The following is a 22,495-nucleotide window of genomic DNA, read 5'->3' on the forward strand; positions in this document are numbered from 1 at the left end:
CACTAACACTCATCAGACTATGCTGCAGAGTGCCACGGTGTAGGGCCATGTGCATGGAAAATAAAGGTTGGCAAGCCAGTTTTACTTAGAAGAAGTGTCTGAGCTGGGCTTGAGACAGAAAGAAATATCCTAGGCCAACCGAGGAGCATGCAGAAAGTCTTGCAAGCATGAAAAAGCATAGCATATTTGAGAAATGAAGAAGTGCCCCGATGGCTGGAGCAGAGGACATGGCTGTCAGGGAAGATGTAACAAGAGGGGGAGGTAGATGAGTGTAGAAAAGTAAATCAAGATCTGGTTTTAACAAGCCTCATGTGGTGACAGGGAAGCACTTCCCGATAAATTGAGCTTGGGGTACTTTGGGTTAATTGGGAAGTGATGGCCAGGAAGCCACCGGAAAGAGCACTGTTTAGAGGCGGAGATTTAGGTCTCCTCTTTATATAGGTGGGAGGTGGGGCTTTTCCCCAGGGCGAGAAGGTAGAACAGCCTTGGGGGCAGAGCTCAATGTGAGAGGTGGAGAGAAGCGCAGACATTGAGAGAGGAAATGTTAGGAAAGCAGGAAGAGAGCAAGGAGGGCAGGCCACATGGGGGTAGGGAGGAGGGCTCAGGCAGTGCTTTGTGATGTAGGGCAGCAGGTACATTGAAATATGTTTTAGGTAGCCTAAATGTCGCCTCTCTTCCCCCACACTTAGCTGCAGGTCCTAAGACTAACTGGAATGGTTCAAAGTCAGGCGTGAACTATGTCACATATTTCGTGTATTATTACACTGAGGATCTGACACTTCTTCATCATGTTTTTAAATCTTGGATGAAATGTAATCATTTTTAATATAATGAGCTTGGTAGATTCTAAAGACAGTACCTGAAAAAAGAACCCTGAGTTGAACAATATGGATTTCATATTGATGTTAGGTAAACAAACACTCCTCCTAAACACACAGAGATCTGCTCCCAACATTCCAACATTGAATCTGTGGATTCAGTGATTCAATTGAATGTTAGAACTGAATCCTAAGCCTTTTTTGTGGCTGAATTTTCCTCCTCCCTGCATCACAGCCCACCTCATGGAGATGAGAAGGAGACTTGGTGGCTTCCTCGTTTAGCCAAGTATCTAGGAGAGTTCGTGCTATTTGCAGCTGATGTCAAGTAGCAAGAACAGCAGGGCTGCACCTCATGTCGAAGAGCTGTAATCCTATTATGCCTACCTGAGACTTTCACGTAAGCTGCCTCTTTGGTAGTAGATGGATGGAGGTGACTCGATTGACTTTTAAATCCTCAAGGGTCCTCGTTTTGAAATCCCCATGACTAAGTCAAGTAGTAGATTAAGCATCTTGCTAAGAAGGCCTGGCTCCTCTGGAGCCCCTGTGGCCACAGCTTTTCTTCAGTATTTCTGGGTCTCATTCTTCCTGGGTTCTACCACTAAGCACAAGATAAGTGTGTAGTTGTGTCCCTCAGTGATGATCCTTAGCAGGAGGTGAGCCTGGCTGGCATCTCCCAGGTCATGGATTTAGTACCTGTCTTTGTGTCGTCAGGATTAGGAAATTGATCCTCTGTTGATTCTGTAAGAGATGGATATCATATTCTTTTGTTCATGTCAAAGCTGTCCTTGCAAAGGAAATGTGCAAGCTATGTGGTTTTCTTCCTCCACTTAGCCCCCACCACATGATAATGGGTTTGCCATATTTAATCCAGTTTGCTATTTTGGAGTATTTACAGTTCAGTTCCGACCCCTCAGAGGACTCATCTAATCACTGACCAAACTCCAGATATAAATTGCTGGACCAAATAGCAAATTCTATTTGTGTTTTACTTCCTTTGCACAGGTTTGAGGTTTGAATATCACTTTGCTGGGTTTTTTCCATTTACACAAATAAATATGTAGGCACCTTCATGTTCATTGCTTCTTTTAATTCCAATAGCATCTCTCTCAGGAAGGAACTTTCCCCTTTTTCCAAATGAGACAGGCTCTGACATTGCATGGTGGGTGAGTGGTGGTGACACTGAGGTTAGAACTTGATCTTCAGGCTCTAAATGCAGGGTTCTGCTCAGTACACCAGCTCTTCCCATGTTTATTTGACCAAGAAACATTTTTTAAATTACAATGTAGTCATGGAATACCACCAGTAGCTCATTAAAGATTAAATGTTTAATGTAGAGCAACATCAACTAACACCATAAATGACTGGAACTTCCAGACAAAATGCACAAAACAGACCGACTAGCAGGAGTAAAGGCTGCTCACCCAACAATATATAGACTGTCTCTCAGTTGACTTCCTGGCAATCTCAGGATTAACACATTTGTTTGTAAGTTTCAAAAACATATTAATCAAGGTTCCTTACATTGCAGAGAAAAACAAAAAATTCAAATTACTGACAAATCATAGCTTATCGTTAATATAGCTAAACGTTATTAGTGATTCCAAAATAATTATAGACACAAAAAAGTGTTAGTAATTCAATCTTCCCATGCCAGAAATGTCCCTAGTACCCCCATACCTCATTCCTTACTTTTGGGTACTAGTTTTGTGATAATTTTTTTGAGAGTCTCACTATATAGCCCAGGCTGATCTCAAACTTACAAGCTGCCTGCATCAGTTCCTGCAAACTGTATAATAAATTTTAGAATAAAAAACTTTACATAAACTGATAAACATCTCATGAACAGTGGTGATCCATGGACAGAGTGTGAGAAATACTAACATATTCCTCCTGTTTTCCTTACTAATCCCAGACACTGCTATTTGCCTTGTTCTCATCTCATACCCTCACCTCCTCAGGGCTAGGTAAGAAAATGCTGAGTCTATCTACACCTTATATTTGAGACCTCTGGAAAAGAATAATACAGTACCCAAAGCAATAATGACAGCAGCATTACTAATCAGATCCATAGTCAAGTTAATTGAACCCATTTTTCCTAGTGATATTAAAAAGCAAGTTTTGTCATTACTGATTAAGGTGGTGATGAAAAGCAAGTTTTTAGAACAGTTATCTACACCGTGACAGGTAAGTTAGCTAGTGATGATGTGCGTGGAAATGCTCTTCCCTCTGAAATGGGAAAGGACTAGAATCTGTGCACGTCAGATGCCTCCCATGCCCTTCCATCAAGGAACACATTCACTTCCAGTTCCTTCATTGCCAATATCCTTTTACCCAGGAAAAATCCCGGTGCATGTCACAGACCCCTGACTCCATTTCCATATCCGAAGCCTTACTGATGACTTTTTCATTGTCTTTTTCTTTGTAGACCTGGCCAGAGGACTGTGGATGACTTAGAGATTATCTATGAAGAGCTCCTTCATATCAAAGCCTTATCCCACCTTTCTACCACAGTAAGTTGTCTCTGTGTGGAGCTGGTCAGAGGGACTGAGTTAGAAGCGCTGTTAGGACTGGGGAGAGGATGATGACGGGGTGAGAAGCTACCCTATAAATCATCCTCACGCTCTCTCATGAGATGTGAAGGAAATTATGCACAAGAACAATTACCAAAAGGGAATCACATTATATAGTTGCCCACATGCCCTAAACTCCAAAGCTGTCTGATGGTTTTAGGATTGGAATGTAAATCTGAATTTTGAAAGCTTCACAATCAGACAAGAAGCCAGGCAATGGGCGGTGCTCTGAATGCCTTCCTTGACATAGTAAGCCAGAGAGAGGAAGGACAGAAATACAGGTGGCCTGTTCTGGGCAAAAGCCAACCCCCCCCCCAGCCTCACTGCACAATTGAGAGAGAAAGAAGACAGCTCAAGAGAACATCAGTTCAGGTAGGTCAGAGCACAACAGCACTCACTGCCCATAACCAGACATTGCCTAGAGACAGAAATGTTGGCCTCTAAGTAAGGATGGAAACACCTCTTCACGTTCAAATTGGGTTTCCAGGCAACACAAGTCTCCTATATGTAATAATTCAAGAATAAAGAGGATAAGGAGAGAACTTCTACCCTCACACAGTAAGTCCCCTACACAACATCTCTGTGCCTTGTTTGTCTTTTATTCCCAGCTAGCCAAAGGTCCTGTCATGCTTTCTCACAGCAGCAGGTCCCTGATGTTGGGAGCACAGGGGTGAGGTATGGTGTCTGCTCAGAATAGCGAGACATTTTGCCACAGCCCCAAGCAAAATGGCCCCAACCCCTCTGTCCCTCCCATCAGCAAGGACTGCCTTCACAATCCTCCCACCCTCTGTTCCACTGGAGATCCAGAACTTGCTCATTTACGTGGATTATCCAACTGATCATCCTCTCCTGCCTACCACGGTCCTCATTGTCCTTCCTTTGTCCATGGTAGAGTAGGTCTAGTGCCTGGGAAGCCCCTACCTGTAAAGCAGCTAAGGCCCTGTAAGGCTCAGTAAGGGAAGACCCCGCCCTCCCCATGTTCTGACTTCCCCAGTGGAACTGGGGTGAAAGGTCTCTTCCACCACAAACCCCAGGTACCTGGGCACTTTGGAAAACTCCCAGGTGACCTGCTTCTTAGGGAGCTAGAGCAATCATTTAAGATCGTGATTCAGAATATTTTTTAAGTTTTAAATTTCAGCTGTCTTGTCTAGGAATATAAATCTCATTTAATTATTCAACTTCAAGACATTGACTGCTCCCACGTATTTGCAGTGTTGCATTATAAGTGATGCTGGGAAAAGCCATTGATAGCAAGAGTCACATGATGTCTTGCCTTTTCACCCAAGGCAAAAGATAGGCCGTCAAGTTGGCTGGTTAGTGCACACGAAACCACGCTTTGAACAGTGTCTGAGGAGGTTATCTGGTATGAAGTAGCCATAAGCCGTTCTATAACATAGTTTTTGTTCAGGCTTTGAGAACCTAATGGCAAATCCAGTGAAAGTGGTTCTGAGTAAGACTCACAAGAAGCAGGTCAGACACAGCTGTGAGGGAAGCAAGGGAAAAGTTAAGATTGTGCCCACGTGGAGCACAAGTCTCTTCATAAAACTGACTTTCCCACCTTCTTCCTTTTCCTTCTAGGTGAAACGGGAGTTAGCAGGTGTTCTCATTTTTGAGTCTCATGCCAAAGGAGGAACCGTGTGTAAGTGAGCACTCTAAAGGGAGGTTGTGCCCAACTCGCACCCTCTCCAACACATGCCATGCAAGCTTGGTGCAGATGCTCCCTTGTTGGCCTCCGGGTCTGACTTGGCAGGATGTCATGTGGCATTTGCATTGCTCTGCATTTGTAATTATTCCAGCATGTGTTAATTAATCTGAAGTATGGTGGTTTTCTAGCCACGAGCATGTGCAGTAGTTGCCAGCCTGGAGTCTCACTGGCAACCTATACCAGTGGATATAGAAGGCTATTTCCACTCTGGAAGGGATCGATGAAGTCACTGCTCTTCAGAGGGCCCTGGCAGTGACTTCACTTCAGTTTATGGCTTTAGAAGAACTAATCTAGCTCTTGAAATTACCAGTTTCTGTTTTCTGTTCCCTCTGCCTCTTCCACGATAGGGTCTAAGTCCGAGAGGATTTCTTTGTCCCAAATTATTTATGCGATGTTGCTATCTAGTATCTCCAGAATTCAAGTGATACTTTGGTTCTGTGATCACATTTGGAAATAAGAAATTAAACTTTGACATTAGTAGATGGCAACGATATTATTTATGCTGGCATTTCCCGTCAGTCCTACAAAGTCTTTCTTGAACAAAAGGGGTTAATCATCTAGTAAGGCCAGGAAATGCTGCCTTGCCTAATCTCTCTGAGAATCATGAGACATCCCACACGCTAAAGGTTCTCAGAGGTTCTGCATTAAAGAAAACTGATCACTGTATCGAAACTGACACCTCCTACACCTAGTGAAACATGGAGCACTTTTCTAATGGACACCAATTAAATCTCCAAGAGACAGATTTTGGAAAATCTTGCTCTTTCTTCAGGCTGCATTGTTATAGTTAAAATAAATAGGAAATGTGAATTGTAAAAGCAAAAGGTTTTAAAAATTACATCTCAGAGTTTTATTTTCAGTCATCAAAAGTGATATTTCTGACATTGATATCTATTTTAGCAAGTGTGCTTTTTTTAACATTTTAAGGTTGACTTTAATATTTTTATTTTTATGGTTACTGATGACCTACGGTGTCTCATTTTTATCACTCAAACTTACTAATTGTTTTCACTTTACTATGAAATGTTTAAATGTTTCAACTGAAAATAGAGAATATTGCAAATATCATTTTAATCTTCACCAAATACTCACATTGTGCCACATTTTTTCAAGAATGAAATTACACAATTCCATTTGAAGGCCTTTAATTCCCTCCTTTACACTGTTGTTTCTGTCCCTCCTGAAGAAAATTCCTATCCTGAATATAGTAGTTATCATTCTAACCAATCTTTAAAAAATGTGTAAGTATGCATCTGTAAATAAGAAGTCGGGCTGATTTTCATGTTTTCAACTTCATAATTCTGGCTAGATTACTTTAAAAAATACTTTGTGTGGCATAATGTTTTCATGAATTGCAGGGATGCATGCATTCCTTTAAGAAATTGATTGCTGGTAAATTGATAATCTAAAAAAAGTTTAGATTAAAAAAATTGTCTTTCAGGGCAGTGCAAGTAATGCAGTCTCTTTCCTCTTTCATGTACCATATAAAGAGAAATAATATTCCACCTGAATAAGTTAGTATTTGCCAGTAATTTTGTTGCATTTTATGTATGCGTACTTCTGGTGACTTAAATGATGATTTGATAAGCTGTAATTTATATTGATGTGCTCCTATTCTTGTCATAAGTCTCTTTATCTTTTTGCATCTAGTGTTTAACCAGGGGGAAGAAGGTACCTCCTGGTACATTATTCTAAAAGGATCAGTGAATGTAGTCATTTATGGCAAGGTATATATATTTTTTTCTTTTGAAAACTTTATTATACTCCATTTACTAGTGTAGCTCAAAGTATGAATGATTAAATTTGCAATGACATCATTACTCAATGTGAGAAGATATTATTGCATCTTTAATCATAAATTTCTCAATTATTATACTCACAGAAATACTGTACTTTCTGGGCTTGTCTTCTTTTGGATTATTATATATGAATTTAAGTTAGTCCATTGACCATATTACTCAATGAAAGAAAAATTAAACATTGTAATTTAATTATATAATCCTGCTTGGGCGCCCCTAGGAACAGCCCACTTATAATTTATAAGTGTTTTAGGGAATGGGGTGAGAAGTGGGTGGATGTTTACTCCACTTCTTCTGAATGTCCTGCTCTCTCCAGGGTGTGGTCTGCACCCTGCATGAGGGAGATGACTTTGGCAAATTAGCACTAGTGAATGATGCTCCGAGAGCTGCCTCCATTGTCTTGCGAGAAGATAACTGTCATTTCTTAAGAGTCGACAAGGAGGATTTCAACCGGATCTTGAGGGTGAGTCCATGCAAAGGGTGGCTCAGGGACATCTCATTTTTCCTCTTCTCTAAGAACCAAGGATTTGAGTGGAATGTTAGTGGATCAGGACAAGGAACAAAGGGCCTTTGTGAGAAAGCAGTCATGTGTGATGTTCTGGTGTGCATTCTGGAGTCCAGCTGCAAACATCAAATGTAGATGCTATTCTGGACCATGCGATCGCCTGGCAAAATGTCAAAGGCTAAGCAGTTTCTCTCTCTGGCATCCTAGGCATCCCTTTTTGTATCCTTCCTGGCCTTCCTCCCTAACACAGTGGCAGCCCTGTGTGCCCCATGTCTTTCTCTGTCCTAGACCTTCCTAGTGACCACCTCCTATCTCTTGCCAAATCTGCATCTTTCTCATAGCATCACACACTCTTGACTTACTGATGGCCTGCTAGTGGGAATTAACCCAATCATGGTTACTCCAACCAAGCGTTTTCATTTCAAGTGCTTTAGCTCAAATTGTCTCAAACTAAAAAAGTTTATGCATTGGCAAGCACGTGAAGAATAATTCTTGTGTAAGCAGGAGCCACGGAATTGCACTGAAGGTTGGCTCTAAAGAGGAGCCTGCTCAAAATTTGGTAAGGTATTTGGGAGAGTGTAGGATGTTTAGAAAAAAATGGCCCCTGATCTTTTTTTGCCATACAGTCCCTGTCCCCTTGGGAGGGATGATCTGTTTTGGGCTGATAAGACACCCTGATTGTGGACCACTGGGAATGATGACGATGTCCCACTACCCCTGGTCTCTCAGGTGACCTGTGATCTTTCTCATCTTAGATTAAGTTCACCCATGAAACCACTCTCCTTAAGATTGCTCTGCGCTCCCCCTTCTCGCACGACCACTCCTTCTTCCCCTGTCCTATATAAGGACATGTATTCCTACACCTCCTGAAGCACTTGGCCACATTTTTGACAACAAAGTTTGTCTTTGGAATGCATTGTCTTAATGCAAAGAAGATTAAATAAAAATTTATACCATTGAATAGTATAGGAAAAAATACTGCATCGAATTTGATTTGGTTCTTATCTGATCTTTTTTAAGGTGAAGTCTAAATATTGAGGAAAAGTACACTTTAAATTTCAAATTGATTATTCGAAATGATACTGAAATTTAGAGGTAAACTTAACTAACTCTGAAATTTATACACATGGAGTTTATAATCAGCTAAAAAGTGTCTTTTGAAAAAGTCAGTTTAGGGCTATTTATCATTGATACAATTTATGAAGTCATTCACATTAATTGAAAAAGGCTTCCAGTACATTTCGAACTTGATTAGAGACAAGGTGCCATGCTTAAGGAAACCAAATCTACTCGAAATTAAAAAGAACTTTACTGAAACAGTCTTCTGCCACATATTTTTATGAAGAATAAATGCCTTTGTCCCCCGTATCCCTGCTCTATACCCTCTGCCAAAGACTTTTCAGAGCACCACCACACCACCCTACTCTGCTGTTTCTGTGCATCTGGGTTAAGAATAGAGTTTTAAACACGCATACTTCAAGTCTCATCTGGTCCTCCCTCTGACCATTCCAGCCCTTGACTTTGAAAATGACTTAATTTGTAGACGCAACAATTAGCATCACAAGCACCAAATGAGTTTGTAAAGCGTTTGAAATTGTTTTCATTGTTCAGTAAAAGGCAGCATCTGTATGTGGTGTGATTTGTATTTGCAGGACGTGGAGGCAAACACAGTCAGACTTAAAGAACATGACCAAGATGTCTTGGTGCTGGAGAAGGTCCCAGCAGGGAACAGAGCTTCTAATCAAGGAAACTCGCAGCCTCAGCAGAAGTATGTTTGCATCCAGCACTGTAATTGCCAGACTATGATTAACCTTTTCACATAGTATCATTTCTACAATAGCATGTTCTTCTTTTTTGTGGAACAGGCAGTGTGTGTGACTTTTTCTCTCTCTATTGACTAATCACACATCTTGTAGAGTATAATATCTCCATTTCTGGCACTGTGTTGAGCTTGGTGCTGCCTAAAGTAATACTGCAGAGAATATTCTACTCTAAAAGCCTCTCTCTACGCACTTTTCAACTGTAATAGCTTTATCACAATAGACATAGGAACGCCAGGCAGCTTGAAGGACACAGGTCTCTCCGTGATGAGACTCTTTGGTATTGGAATGTCCTGTGTAGGTTTTCTCATAAAGTGCTTCTATCTTGTTATCAGAACGAATGTCTTTGATGGAGACCCAGAATTCAAATATAAAATGGTCTGCTGATTGTAGCCCAGAACCATCTCCTTGGCCTCATTGATTCTTATTCCAGCCAATGTCAAAGGGATTGGCTTCACATTTCCCAGGTCACCTTGAGTCTTTTCCAGTTGACCTGTGTTCAGTTCCAGCTTTTGCTGCAACTTCTGACATAGATTTTTAATCAAATAGACCAGCATTTGAATGGTAAGGCAGGAAAAACAGAAATGTGGCTATAAGAAATCATAGGAAATTGCACAATCTGGTTTTAAAATGGAGATTATTTTAAGATCTTAGTATAATAAAAATACCAATTTTGTAATTAAAGAAACATCACCAGATAACATGTTGAAAGAGAGTAGATTCCACGGAATACTCCTTTGTTGTTAAATGAAGTGAGGCTCCCCTTATCAGAGCATTCTACAAAACTGATGAATTTGTACTGTTTAGACTAAAAGCCTATAGCTCCAACATTTTCACCTGGATAGTCAACACATTTACAAAGAAGGTAGGAAGGAACATATTATTAAATAGCCACAGTATGTTTTGCAGTATTACTTATCTAATCCTTGTGGCAATCCCTTTAAAAGATGCAGAAATTTAAGCTCAGGCAAGCAAGTGACTTGCCCAAAGTCTCAGCTTTTAATCGGCATACCTTGAATTGAAGTTCAGCTCGACCAACTTTCACACCTATGCTCCTTCTTCCTCCCTGCTTACCAAAGCAAAATGTAGAATTTGGCCTCTGATTCAAAGGGTTCCAAACTCACAGAATCAATCAATAATGGATCAAAAATATTCGTAAAAAACCACATCTGTACTAACCTGTGTAGACTTTTTTCTTTATTATCATTCCTAAACAATACAGAATAATAGCTATTTCCATAGCATTTACATTGCATTAGGTATTATGAGCAATCTAGAATGATTTAAAGCGTATGGAGCATGTATGTAGGTTATATGCAAATACCATGCCATTTTGCATAAGAGACGTGCATCTTCGGATTTTGATATCCATGGGTGTGTGTTGGAACCAGTCCCCACAGATACTGAGGGATGACTGTACATAAATATTGCATCTTCAACACTGTATTGTCACTATTGCAAACCAATATACTTCAAAAGAGACTATATATATATATGGGACTATATAAAATGTGTCATTTTGCTTATAAAACTATAAAATTACCACCCAGATTTCTTTACTACTTATTTAATTGTCTTTTACTACTACATTCTTGAAAACATGTTCTCACCTGTTTTTAACAGTTGTTCTTCTAGCCCACAGAGGAGGATGAGAATGAAAACATTTATTTTTTATGAAGGTTTGGGCTGCCCCAGTGGTTTTTCTCTAGAGCCCTTATATAACTAGATGATTTCGTTGTGGCTCATCTGCAATCTTTAATAATGCCTTAAATGTCTCAGGAAAATTGTGCTAACTGAAAGGGCAAGTCCGGATGATTCTCCTTAACTTTGAAACATTTGATGAAGAGGTACTCTGGAGGCTCCTTCCTTTATTTTTTTGTCTCATTGAGGGAAGATGAAGCATTTGCTTAGTATGACACCTTCCGTTCAGGGTGTCCTCCAAATATAGGTTTTTTATGAAATCAAACAAAAGGAGATGGAAAAAAAGAGACCAAATTCTTTAAATTTAGTTTCGGTCTCTACCTGATTTTCCATTGTATCTCCTTATTTGTGTCCTATCATTTAATCTAAACTTCTTACATAATTCAACAACTTGTGCAGGTTTAGAGTAAACCATTTAGGAAACATCAGTGAGTACAAAATAATGCACTGCAGAAAATCAACTCCCTGAAGAATGAAAAGTCACTCTCTATCAAGGGTCATTTCTGTGTTGAGCATTTTCCAAATCAGACTAGGACTGAAGGAGGGTCCATGTGAGTGAAGTTTAGGTGGTGTCTGGACAACATCTGTAATATGCCAACAGCCATGTCTATGGACGGACTTAAATGTCCACAGGACATTTGTCTCCTCCAAAAATTGTCTTTTTTGAACTCAGAGCATTATTGGTGCCAATAATGTTATTTTTCTGAATCACATTTTCTCTGAGAAATTCAGAATAGTTTATGTATGTATTTTAAACTTTCAAAACTTCCTAAGACTGAGAGGCGCTGATGGCTCACACCTATAATCCTAGTTACTCAGGAGACAGCGATGAGGAGGATCTCAGTTCAAAGCCAGCAACAGGCAAATACTTTGCAAAACCCTATCTCAAAAACAGTCAATACAAAAAAGGGCAGATGGAGTGGCTCAAGTCACTTTGAGTGATTGTTCCTGTTATAGTTACTGTGTTGGGTTTTTTTTTCCTGTTTTCCCATTGCTCTACCCCATTTCCCATTGCTTGCTCCCATCTTGTTTGTGGGAAAATCACCTTTCCGATTCCCCCTCCAGCCCATTTTTTGTTCTACATACAAATAGAAGTATCTTCATCTGCAGACGTTGTGTTGAGAACAGATTTTTTTCCATCACAAGTTTAAAACAACCTCCCAGCTTATATAATGTAACCAACTCGAGTACGCTTGACTCAAACTGGCGTAGCTCTTTCATGCAATAGCCGATGGGAGAAAGCTGGTCTCAAGTGGCCTCACTTACACAGACGTCAAGCAGGAGGAGTCTGGCAGTGTCCCCCATGAAATAAATCCACGAGGTGATGTTTTAACCAAACCTGAAGCCCCAAGATCACAGATGACTGTCTGGCCAGAAGCTTCCAGGCCCTTCCTTCCTCTCCAGAATTCCGTGCCGTAAGAGAATGTGGACTCTCAAGAGTTCTGTGAACCGGAGGCTGGGTTAGGCAGCCATGTGGCTGCACCACTAGAGGGCATCTGGTAGCTAAAGAAAGATCCTGTGGGATGGCGAGGCAGGCAGAACTTAGGCCACTTTCTCGCCAGTGACGTGAGGGGACATGGGGTTTGCTACCTGGTCTTTATTCCTTTTGATCAGCCATAAAACTCTAGTTAACGGAAGTCCAAACGAGGAATTCTAGAATGTGAACCTAACCTGCTATCAGAACTAAACTTTTGACAAGAGAACGCATTTCAAGCCTGTCTATCTTCATGTAGCTAGCCATCAAACTTGAAAATGATTGGCAGCAGCTCCCTTTTCCATGTGAAGAAGCAGACTGACTTTCCCCAGTCAGCTTTCATGTTAGGAAATGTATTTATACTCTTACTTAAAGAAAAATTATCTTTAAAACCAAACAGAAAAGGCCCTCTTTAGAGGAAGGCTTTTAATTACAAGGAGAATTTCCTGTTTAGAATGAGCTCCAGGCAGGTAAACCTGTTCTCCACCCAGAGCATCTTATCACCTAGGCAGAAGAGTGCCATGAAACACACCCTCTGAAGCTGGACCAACTGGGCTCACATCAGAGATCTCCCATTTGCTAACTCTGCACTCTAGCTCAAAGCCTCCCCTTACTGAGCAGTTTGTCCACCTGCAGAGTGGAGATAATATTTAGCTGGCAGGAGTAAAGGCAACCTAACTGAGTGCCCACCTAGGTGGCTGGGGCACAGTAAATGTTGAGCAGAATGCTCTCCCACTCCCATGTCCTGATTAATGTGGCCACAGGCCACTCCTTACTGCTCATCTAAGAGCAATAAGAGTATTGAGTGAACAATATTTTCTATTGAAGTCTTGGAAGTTACTTGGAGATATGCCCTCTCCTTTGTTTAAATATTCATTGCCTACAAGAACCTTTTGTTGTCTGCCTCATTTACTTTAAAGAGATCCTGCTCTTGAGATTCAAGTAGATGGTGTTTCCTGGCTGTTCTCCTTTCTCCTCCACTGGGTTCCAATGCCAGGTTTCCTCAAAGAGGTTGCTCTAGCTTCTTTCTGATCCTGAACGTGTTTTTGCTAAGGGCTATCTCCAGATAGGCTGCTTTTGTTCCTTATAGCAGGGTTGCTTCTGCCTCTCTGTTTTTGCATGCACAAGATCGGATGCTAACATGCCTCTTCAGTCTCTCAGGCAGGAGGTAAGACCCTGAGATTTCACACATTAGAGATAAGCTTGGGATCTCAACACACCTCCGCCACGGTCTCGCCTAGACAAAGAAAACTGGGATCTCCCAGAGCAGAATTCTACCACTTCTTGTGAACATTAGAGAATTTTCTTTTCATTAGTTCTTTCCTTTCCAGTCCTTTTGCTTTAAGTGAATGCCAGGCAGAAGGAAAAAAAAAAGTCTGAGTTTTGGAAGAGAAATGCCCAGATCAGCTTAATGTATTTTGCCTACAGCTTCTATTTACTGTTCATCACCATCTTGACTTTTACTTTAAAACAACTCATATCCAATTTTAAAAAAAAATCCCCCCATATTCATTGGAGAGCGGCCTGGATGGATCTCCTAAAATATTTGCTAATGCAGACCTCCCAAATAATTGATATTTGACATTAAAGTAAATTATGTAATTTTTTCTATTGTTGATTTATTTCCTATTCATGATGCTCCTGGCGTTTGTTTGTTTGCTCGGTGGTGTTTGGGCTTTGGATCTTTTTCTCTTTTTATTATTGGCTGCACTTCCAAAGCCCATACCAGTGTACAGTTGGGAAAGACAGAGCATTCCAGAAATAGGCAGGGGAATCCAGTGTGGGACTGAAATTTTGCTCCGAGTAACCCATATATGGATAACCTAGCTCACTGTCTTTTCCCCTCCCAAGCTCCCCTGCCTCCCTTCCGTGCCCCAGGATTTATATGTTTCTTTTCATTCCCCTTTGGGACAAGGCTAACGTGCCCCAGTTTCCAGCCTGCTAGAACTGCTCTCTATGAAGTTTACTTATTTCCATGTAGGGAGAGAAGAACAACATTTTCGGCAGCTATTTGCACTGGTGATTTTCCTGTTGTCTTCTGTGGCTTGGACAAGGCACATAGTCTTTCAGCATCAACAATGTATTGGCCACAAATAAAGTCTGGATGGTCCCTGAGATCTCACAGTTTCAAAAGTCTTATACAAGTAAAAAGGTTTTGTTGAGGACTGTCCATTTTTGAGAAACTAATGACAGTTTTATTTCTTATCCAGGTATACTGTGATGTCAGGAACACCTGAAAAAATTTTAGAGCATTTTCTAGAAACAATACGCCTCGAGCCAGCTTTAAATGAAGCAACAGGTATGCACATAGAACAGCTTTGTGTGCCCACAAAAAACAGTTCTGATCTTCTTTCAGTGTGTGTTGACAAGGCACTTCTAAAAGGAGGTTATGTGCATTAATATTTAAAGGGTGCCCCAGCATGGCACAGACAGAAGATAAGCCTGGCTGTCCTCTGTAGAGGACTCACTTTCATTTGTACATATTAGGAATGGCCTTCCAGAGGCATCTCTTAGGTTACCATTCAATTCCACTTTCCAAATATATCTATTAGATTATACTAAAGTATAATCTCTCTGCCTTCATGTTGGCATGGTACCCTCCTTGTGACTCTTCACATGGCCTTCCCTCTGTATATATCTGTCTCTGTGTCCAAGGTCCCATTTTTATAAGAACACCAGTCATATTCAAGTAGAGCCCACAGTAGTGAGCTCACTTGAACTTGACCAAGTCTGAAAAAAAAACCTGTTTCCAAGCAAGGTCACAATCTAAGGTTGTATTACTACAACCTATCTTTTGGGGAGGATAAAATACAACACATAACACCTTCTTACAGTGAACCAATCTTGTGACCATAGACACTGAGAGTTGAGAGTAGAAAAAGATGAATCTCCTAAGTGAGCTAACTGTTCAGAGTTATGACACCATTTCTACTTTACTTCCATCATTAAATAACTGGAACAATCCACATTCAATCCAGGCCCTTACACGTGCTAGGCAAGCATTCTACCCCTTAGCCACACCCAGTCTTAGCATTCAACTTAAAAATAATCCTATGCTACTTGCTTATCTCTCAGAATGTCGTGGGCTAATATTTTAAGTACAGTGAGCTCCATAAAAGCATTTCTCACTAAAAGAAAAGCAGAAATTTGTCTCCACAACTTACTGGTAGCCTGATGCTGGTAGCTGGCAGAACTTGGGAAACTAAGACGGGAAGGATCACAATTTGAGGCCAGTCCAGGCAAAAGGTTCATGAGACCTCCATTGCAAAAATAACCAGAGCAGTGACTCAGGTGGTAGAGTGTCTGCTTTATAAGCACAAAGCCCTGAGTTCAAACCCCAGTGCCACCAAAAAAAAAAAACCAACCTAAAATTTAGTAGTAGTTCAAAATCCATTTCCACAACTGATGTTAGCAGTGTACTCAAGACAAAGATACCGTTATTGTATACCTCCTAAAAGTATTTTACTGCTGGCTTCTTACTTAATTTCCTCCTTCCACTTTCTCATTTTATAAACTGATTATGTGAGGATCATCCTCCCACCCTCAGCAAGCTTAGAATCTGCTAGAGGACATGAAAGAAATAACTCAGACACAAGGCAGAATGTGGTCAGTGCTTCAGGAACTCTGGCCAAGGGGACCTGGGAAGTGTTATGGAGAATGTAGCCTTTGAAGTGGCCCTGAAGGAAGGCTAGTGGCTAGAGATAAGACAAAGCCTTCCATTCTGAGGAACATGAGTAGTCACATAGAAACAAGCAAAGAGGAGTTAGCTGTCAGGTCTTTATAATGTGCATACGTGGTAAAGGCCTAAGAATTTGAGGAGCAATCATGGAGGATCTTAGATGCCAATCAGTAGCTGAAGCTGCCTGAGCAGGAGAATGTGAGAGAGCTTTGCTGGGAAAATGTTGCTGTGTAGGTAGGGTGGAGAAACCATGGGGGGACCAGTTGGAAGGGCATTGCTTCCCAGAGGCATACTCAATTTGAATGGACCAAATTTCCAGGACCGTGGGTCTGAATAGAGGCGGGTGGTTTCCCCCTTTAACTGCTTGCCCACATTTGTGATTGCATAATGTAAGAAACTGCAGCTTCGGGCTGGGATGTAGCTCGGTGGTACAGCGCTTGCCTAGCATGCGTGAGGCCCTGGGTTCGATCCCAGCACCAAAAAAGAAAAGACAAAAAAAAAAAAAAAAAAAGAAACTGCAGCTTCTCTGAGGTAAGGATTGGCCAAAACAGAAGATTCTGGTACATGAGAAACTACGGTGTCCAAGGAAAGATCTACAAGGTCTTGGCTACCATGAAGAGCAAATACCACTTTCCTTTTAAAGTCACCTATAAAAGATGTGGAGTCTGGATTACTGTCTCTTAAAAAGTTGGAGCCTAGAAATCAGTGTCCTATGGCTTCCATGTGGGGTATGATTGCAGACCCCTCTGTTTTTGATGTTAGAGACTAGGTTGACACAATTAATTTCAAACTTCATTCCCTGCAGTTTTTCTGATTTTTTTTCTTACAAGTAGTGTTCATGGCTTGGAGATAAAGAAAAAAATCAATATCCTTCCCAGATCAAAGACACATATCCCCCACTACTATTGTAGACTCCAAAATTAACCCTAAAGCAGGTATATGAAACCTGTGGGCATGGCGGAGTGGCAGACCTTTGGCATTTGTACAACTACAATACAGCGAGAAATGTCAGTGTTAGGGTGAAACTTGCTTACACCCCAGGAATGGACATCTCTGGATAAGTCAATCCATTCTCTTCATTTACCAAAACATTAATCTTTCCACCCGAGACCTACTAGTTTCCTGGATGTTTGACTTTTATGACCAGCATGAGTTACTGAGTGACTGGGAAATCATTTTCTAGTAGGAAATGATTGTTTTCGAGAGGAATCGCGTATGAATAGAGAACAGAAAGCCATATTGAAATGTGAGTGCTGGTGGCTGGACGTGCTAAGTGACAGTGTTTCCCAACGTTGGAGTGCTCAGGGCAAATGTCTGCATCGGTAAAGTGTAAACTACTCTAGGGCAGGGGGTGTGGCTCAGTGGTAGAGCACTTGCCTAGCATGTGTGAGGACCTGGGTTCTATGCAGTGCCACAAAAAATAAATAAATATATAAAAATCCAACTACTGTAGAACACTGGCCTTGTAGGTGGCATACATGCAAACATTACCTTCCCTCTCCTCAAACAGTATGTAAAATGTATAAAAGTGACTCTGGATGTTAAACTCAGACAAGCAATGTCCTTTTGTAATTTTAAAAAAAAAAGCTCCATCCAGCTTCTGTTCTGCACCTTCTCTGTGTCTCTGGCTCCAGCAATGAGACTGGACTGACTGGTGACACTAAGAGATAACAGCTTAGGATGACGGGACATTGAAGTGAGTGTGATTGCTAAGCCTTTAACCCTCTGACTCAGACTTTGGCAGTATAAACTCATTAAAGGCTTGGTCATTAGAAATCTAACTTATAGAGTTAAATTTGCATGGTTCTCACAATTTTCTATTTGGAAAGTTTCACAAGTCTCAGCCAGTGTAATGCATTTTTTTTAATCAAAAATCCCCATGACATCTTGGGTTCCAAGTTTCACTAGACACACTCTTTGTGCTTTTAGAAGTGTCTGTGTGTGCTTTCCCATCATGACTGACTGGATAGCGTCTGTAATCCTAGCTACTCAGGAAGCAGAGATCAGGAGGATCACAATTCAAAGTCGATTCTGGCAAGTAGTTCAGGAGACCCTGTCTCAAAAATACCCAACATTAAAAAAGGCTGGTGAGTGGCTTAAGTGGCAAAGTGCCTGCCTAATAAGTATGAGGCCCTGAGTTCAAACCCCAGCACTGCCAAAGGAAAAAAAAAGATTGGCTGGATATTGTCTGCATTGAATTTAGTGACGAGCCAATAAAGCTTATCTTTGGGACTTGCCTTATGTCCTTTGCCGTTGCCTCCCTCCCCTTCTTTCTTCCTACCAAACTCCAAAGCTCCAGATATGGTGCCATTGCTACTTTCATCTACTGGATAGCTTTGTTTCCCCCCAGTGCTGCTCGCAGGCTATCTTGTCTGTTTTTGCTGCTCTCCGCTCACCACCACCACCACACACACTCACCAGTTCTCTGTTTTTGCTGCCTCTTTTTTCTGTAATTCTGTCACCATCTTACCTTTCATTGCTCTTTCTAGAAATAGGAGGTAAAATGAAAACAAAGATAAAGGAAAAAGATACTGAAAAAATGATGTAGACAAAGAAATCACCATGTATTAATTCCACATATGCGGGTCTACCCACATAGGAAAAAGTTTGCAAGACCTTATCTCAAAAAGCAGCCTGATGTGGCGGTACACACTTGTGACTCCACGCGAGGCTGAGATGGGAGGATTGCTGCCCAAAGTTGGCCCTTGCACAAGGTTAACATTAGCCACTATCAGAAAAACAAACTAAAAGCAGGAGGACTGGGGCATAGCTAAGTGGTAAAGCACTTGTGGCAAGGCCCTGAGTTCATTCCCCAGTATTGCAAAAAAGAAAAAATTTAAGAGGGGGATGTAGCTCAGTGGTAGAGTACGTGCCTGGAATGTGTGAGGCCCTGGGTTCCATCTCCAGCAATGACAAAAAAAGTTGTATGACTAAAATGACAATGGCATTTATACAAGTCTGTCTCTTTATTATACTTTTCTGTGTCCTAAGAAATTGAGGTTTGATTCAAGCTCTGTCAACATTATTTTCATATGATGTGTGTCCGCGTACAGGAAGATCATACCCTAAGCCAACATACAAGAACCAATAACCAAGAACGAGTGAACAGGTGCCCTTGTTTTCCTGAATACTTTCACAAGAACCTAACTTCCTTTTCTACTTTCCTCCTTCCAGATTCTGTCTTAAATGACTTTGTCATGATGCACTGTGTTTTTATGCCAAATACCCAGCTTTGCCCTGCCCTGGTGGCCCAATATCCTTTTGTTGTGGTAAGTCTGTGTTCCCTTTGAAGACGCTCCAGGGGAATATGGTCATTACCTCATTTCATCCCCTAAAGGTAAGTCATGGCCCGGCCATGCTGTACCTTCTACTCAGCAGACTCTGAAGTGCCAGCAGCATTTCCTCCTGTGCAGACTTAAGTTCTCCCTGGCAGAGGTTTAGACACCTTGTCATGTTTAAGAGTTTCTAACTTACTACCAGTCTGAAGTGTGAACCAATTTACCTTAGTGTCTTAGTTCATTTTCTATTTTCTAACACAATCCAGTCCCATGACCTCACCCACTCCCCCGAGAATGAACCCATCCCCCAGAGAGCAGCATTAACCCACTCATGAAGGCACTGCACCAGTGACTGACCACCTCTTAAAGGTCCCACCCTCTCTCTACACCCTGACTTTGGAAATCTAATTTCAATATGAGTTTCAGAGGAGACAAACCATATTAAAACCACACCACTCAGGCAAGTGGTACTCACAAGACATATGCTCGCCTAGGAAGAAGGCTAAAGAGTGGTGTGGAAAGAATCTGGGAGTATTGCCAGTTCCCTAACCTTGAGGAAAAGACTGTGGGGCTCTGGCAGGATGGCCTGTGGTCTGTCTGTGTTCTTCCTGAAAGTTTCAGTGTTAGCCAGGTTGCTCGCCTGCTGAGATAAATGCAAGTTTCCTGCAAGATAACTTTTCTTTCACCTTCTCTAATCATCCTCTCCTCTAGACACTGGCATTTCTTCCATTGTTGGTATGTTTTTATTATTATCACATTGTCTCAAGATGCAGATAGAAAAGTTGAAAATCCAGGGATGGTTCCTCTCGATGGCTTGAAAACTGAGTTTGTTTATGGGCAGCTTTTTAATAGTGTTTTGATGAATTCCTGTACCATATCTGGCACAGAGAGCGCATTCAGAAAATGTAAGTTGGATCAAAGAAGTGAATGTTATGAAGGAGTTTCACCTCAACTTTGGGGAGCATGTGAAAGTATATTTTTAAATTCTGCTCTATTTTTAAAGCAACAAAAATTTAGACCCTCAAAACACTCTGGCCTTTTTGAGCAATTAAATATATTAAAATGAGAGTGTCTTTTTCTTTTTTGAGCAATCCAATCAATGCTGGCTGTTTTCCTTTTTCAGAATTATAATTGCCCTACCTCATCTTCACTTTCTTGCTTACCCATAATCCTCTTTGAAGTCAACAGAATGCGTGAGGATGGGAGATTTGGGTTGAATGTGTTACTGACACGAACTGCAAGATGGAGATCTGGGTGTTTATTTGCCTGGAAACTGTATTTCCAAGTAATAACAGCTCAGTGAGACTCACATATATTATATATTCTTTCTGGCTCACATTCAGTTTTTTTCTCAAGTAAAATTAACATGTTCAGGATCTCTATGTGCTCCCTGAATGCCATACGTGGCAATCATTATTAGACTCTTGAGATTCGTTGGAAGGAAAAATAAAAACCACTGCGGAATTCAGATTTACTTTTCCCCCACAGGTTAGTAGATCAATAAGCCCAAGGTAAACAAAGCCAAAAGAGAGAGTCAGGTAGGCCAGTATCACCTTTCTAGCTCAAAGCCCCAAGACTAAGCTTGTGTTTTTGCAAATTCTGATTTCTTCATTTATTAGCTTGTTCTTCTTCAAGAGTTGACTGATGCTGGGCACCAGTGGCTCACACCTGTAATCCTAGCTACTCAGGAGGCAGAGATCAAGAAGATCGCAGTTTGAAGCCAGCTCCAAGCACATAGTTCACAAGATCCTATCTCGAAAATACCCAACACAAAGAAGGACTGGTGGAGTGTCTCAAGTGGTACAGTGCTTGCCTAGCAAATGTGAGGCCCCGAGTTCCAACCCCAGTACCGCCAAACAAACAAACAAAAATAAAAGAGTTGACTGAGAACATTCAGACCACAGATTTATGTTTTTAAGATAAGACGGGAAGATAAGAAAGTCAACAATAGAATCAGTCATAAGACTGTGGTGTGGTTTAAGTGGTAAAGTGCCTGCCTAGGAAGTGGGAGGCCCTAAATTCAAACCCCAGTACCACCAACAACAAAAAATAATAGACCTGCAATATCTACTCCCATTTTTTTTCCCCAGTAGACTGAGGGAATTCAGAATGGCTGGGTATAATTTATACTACGTGGTACCCTCAGACTACCTCCTTCACACCTGACCCTGTGAGAACTTAAATTCTCATTCTATTTTGAATCAACTCTGTGTCTAAGGCACCATTGTAAGAGCACTGACAATACTTTCTCCGTGCAGGATTCTGCTGGGTTAATATTAGGTTTTTTTATTTTTTTTACAAATGTGGATCCTGAAGCCCAGCCCCAATGTGATAATGTTCTCAAGGCAAGTCTCAAGAGTCATCAGTTCTAAGCCTGGAATTTGTCATTTGTTCTCTTTACAGCTTATGTGTTTAAAAGCTTATTTAAAATAGTATTGATTTTGTAACTTTTAATTAGAATTTAAGAATATTTCTTGGTGGCTGGCAGAGTGGCTGAAGCGGTTGGGTGCCTGCCTAGCAAGCATGAGGCCCTGAGTTCAAACCCCAGTAATGCAAAAAACAACAAAAGAGAATATGTCTTGGCAAGGTATTACAGGATACGTATTTATCCATGCTTCAATAGGGTAAAACCAGAGCAGACCTCTTTGAGACCAAATAAACAATCTTGTAGAACTTCTATCTATCCTAAAAACTCTCAGTGATTTTTCTGACTGCATTCCTAAAAATATATTTGTGTCATTTTTAGTTTTCATAGTTTCCCCCATGTGCAAGGCTCTTAGAGGACCTATTTTGCATATGTACCTGGAGAACCCAGGGACATTGCACCAGGCCAGTGAAAGGTTCTACTTGCAGCTCAGTCCTGTGGGAGAACTGAGAAGGGAGCTTTGGGCCTGTTGCTTAGTCCAGTCAGCACCATACAGCTGAACATTTTTACAGAGATGGAAATGTTTTATGTCTATGCTAGCCCAGTAGCCACTAGCTTAAAATTAGTACTGTGCGGAACTGAATTTTTAATTTTCTTTAATTTCCATTCATTTAAACTTACAGAGCCATGTGAAGCTAGTTGCTACCACATTAGACAGTCCAAGTCTAGTCCTTAGGTATTGGGAACAAGAGCTTGAAATAGGAATTGCTGCTCTTTAATG

At 41.1% G+C, this 22,495-nt stretch overlaps 1 protein-coding gene across 8 annotated transcripts in view; it reads left to right on the plus strand.

Moving 5' to 3' along the window:
* Window positions 1-22,495, plus strand: part of Rapgef4 (Rap guanine nucleotide exchange factor 4) — a 277,285-nt gene that overhangs the window by 207,731 nt on the left and 47,059 nt on the right. For all 8 annotated transcript variants that reach the window (XM_074071113.1, XM_074071114.1, XM_020166059.2 and 5 more), the window contains 7 exons: window positions 3,244-3,328; window positions 4,967-5,027; window positions 6,744-6,820; window positions 7,209-7,355; window positions 9,050-9,165; window positions 14,603-14,691; window positions 19,246-19,324. In XM_074071113.1, coding sequence (XP_073927214.1) covers window positions 3,244-3,328; window positions 4,967-5,027; window positions 6,744-6,820; window positions 7,209-7,355; window positions 9,050-9,165; window positions 14,603-14,691; window positions 19,246-19,324 — 654 coding nt within the window. The remainder of the gene's footprint in view (window positions 1-3,243; window positions 3,329-4,966; window positions 5,028-6,743; window positions 6,821-7,208; window positions 7,356-9,049; window positions 9,166-14,602; window positions 14,692-19,245; window positions 19,325-22,495) is intronic.

Source organism: Castor canadensis, chromosome 4, assembly GCF_047511655.1.
Source record: "Castor canadensis chromosome 4, mCasCan1.hap1v2, whole genome shotgun sequence".
Lineage (NCBI taxonomy): Eukaryota > Metazoa > Chordata > Mammalia > Rodentia > Castoridae > Castor > Castor canadensis.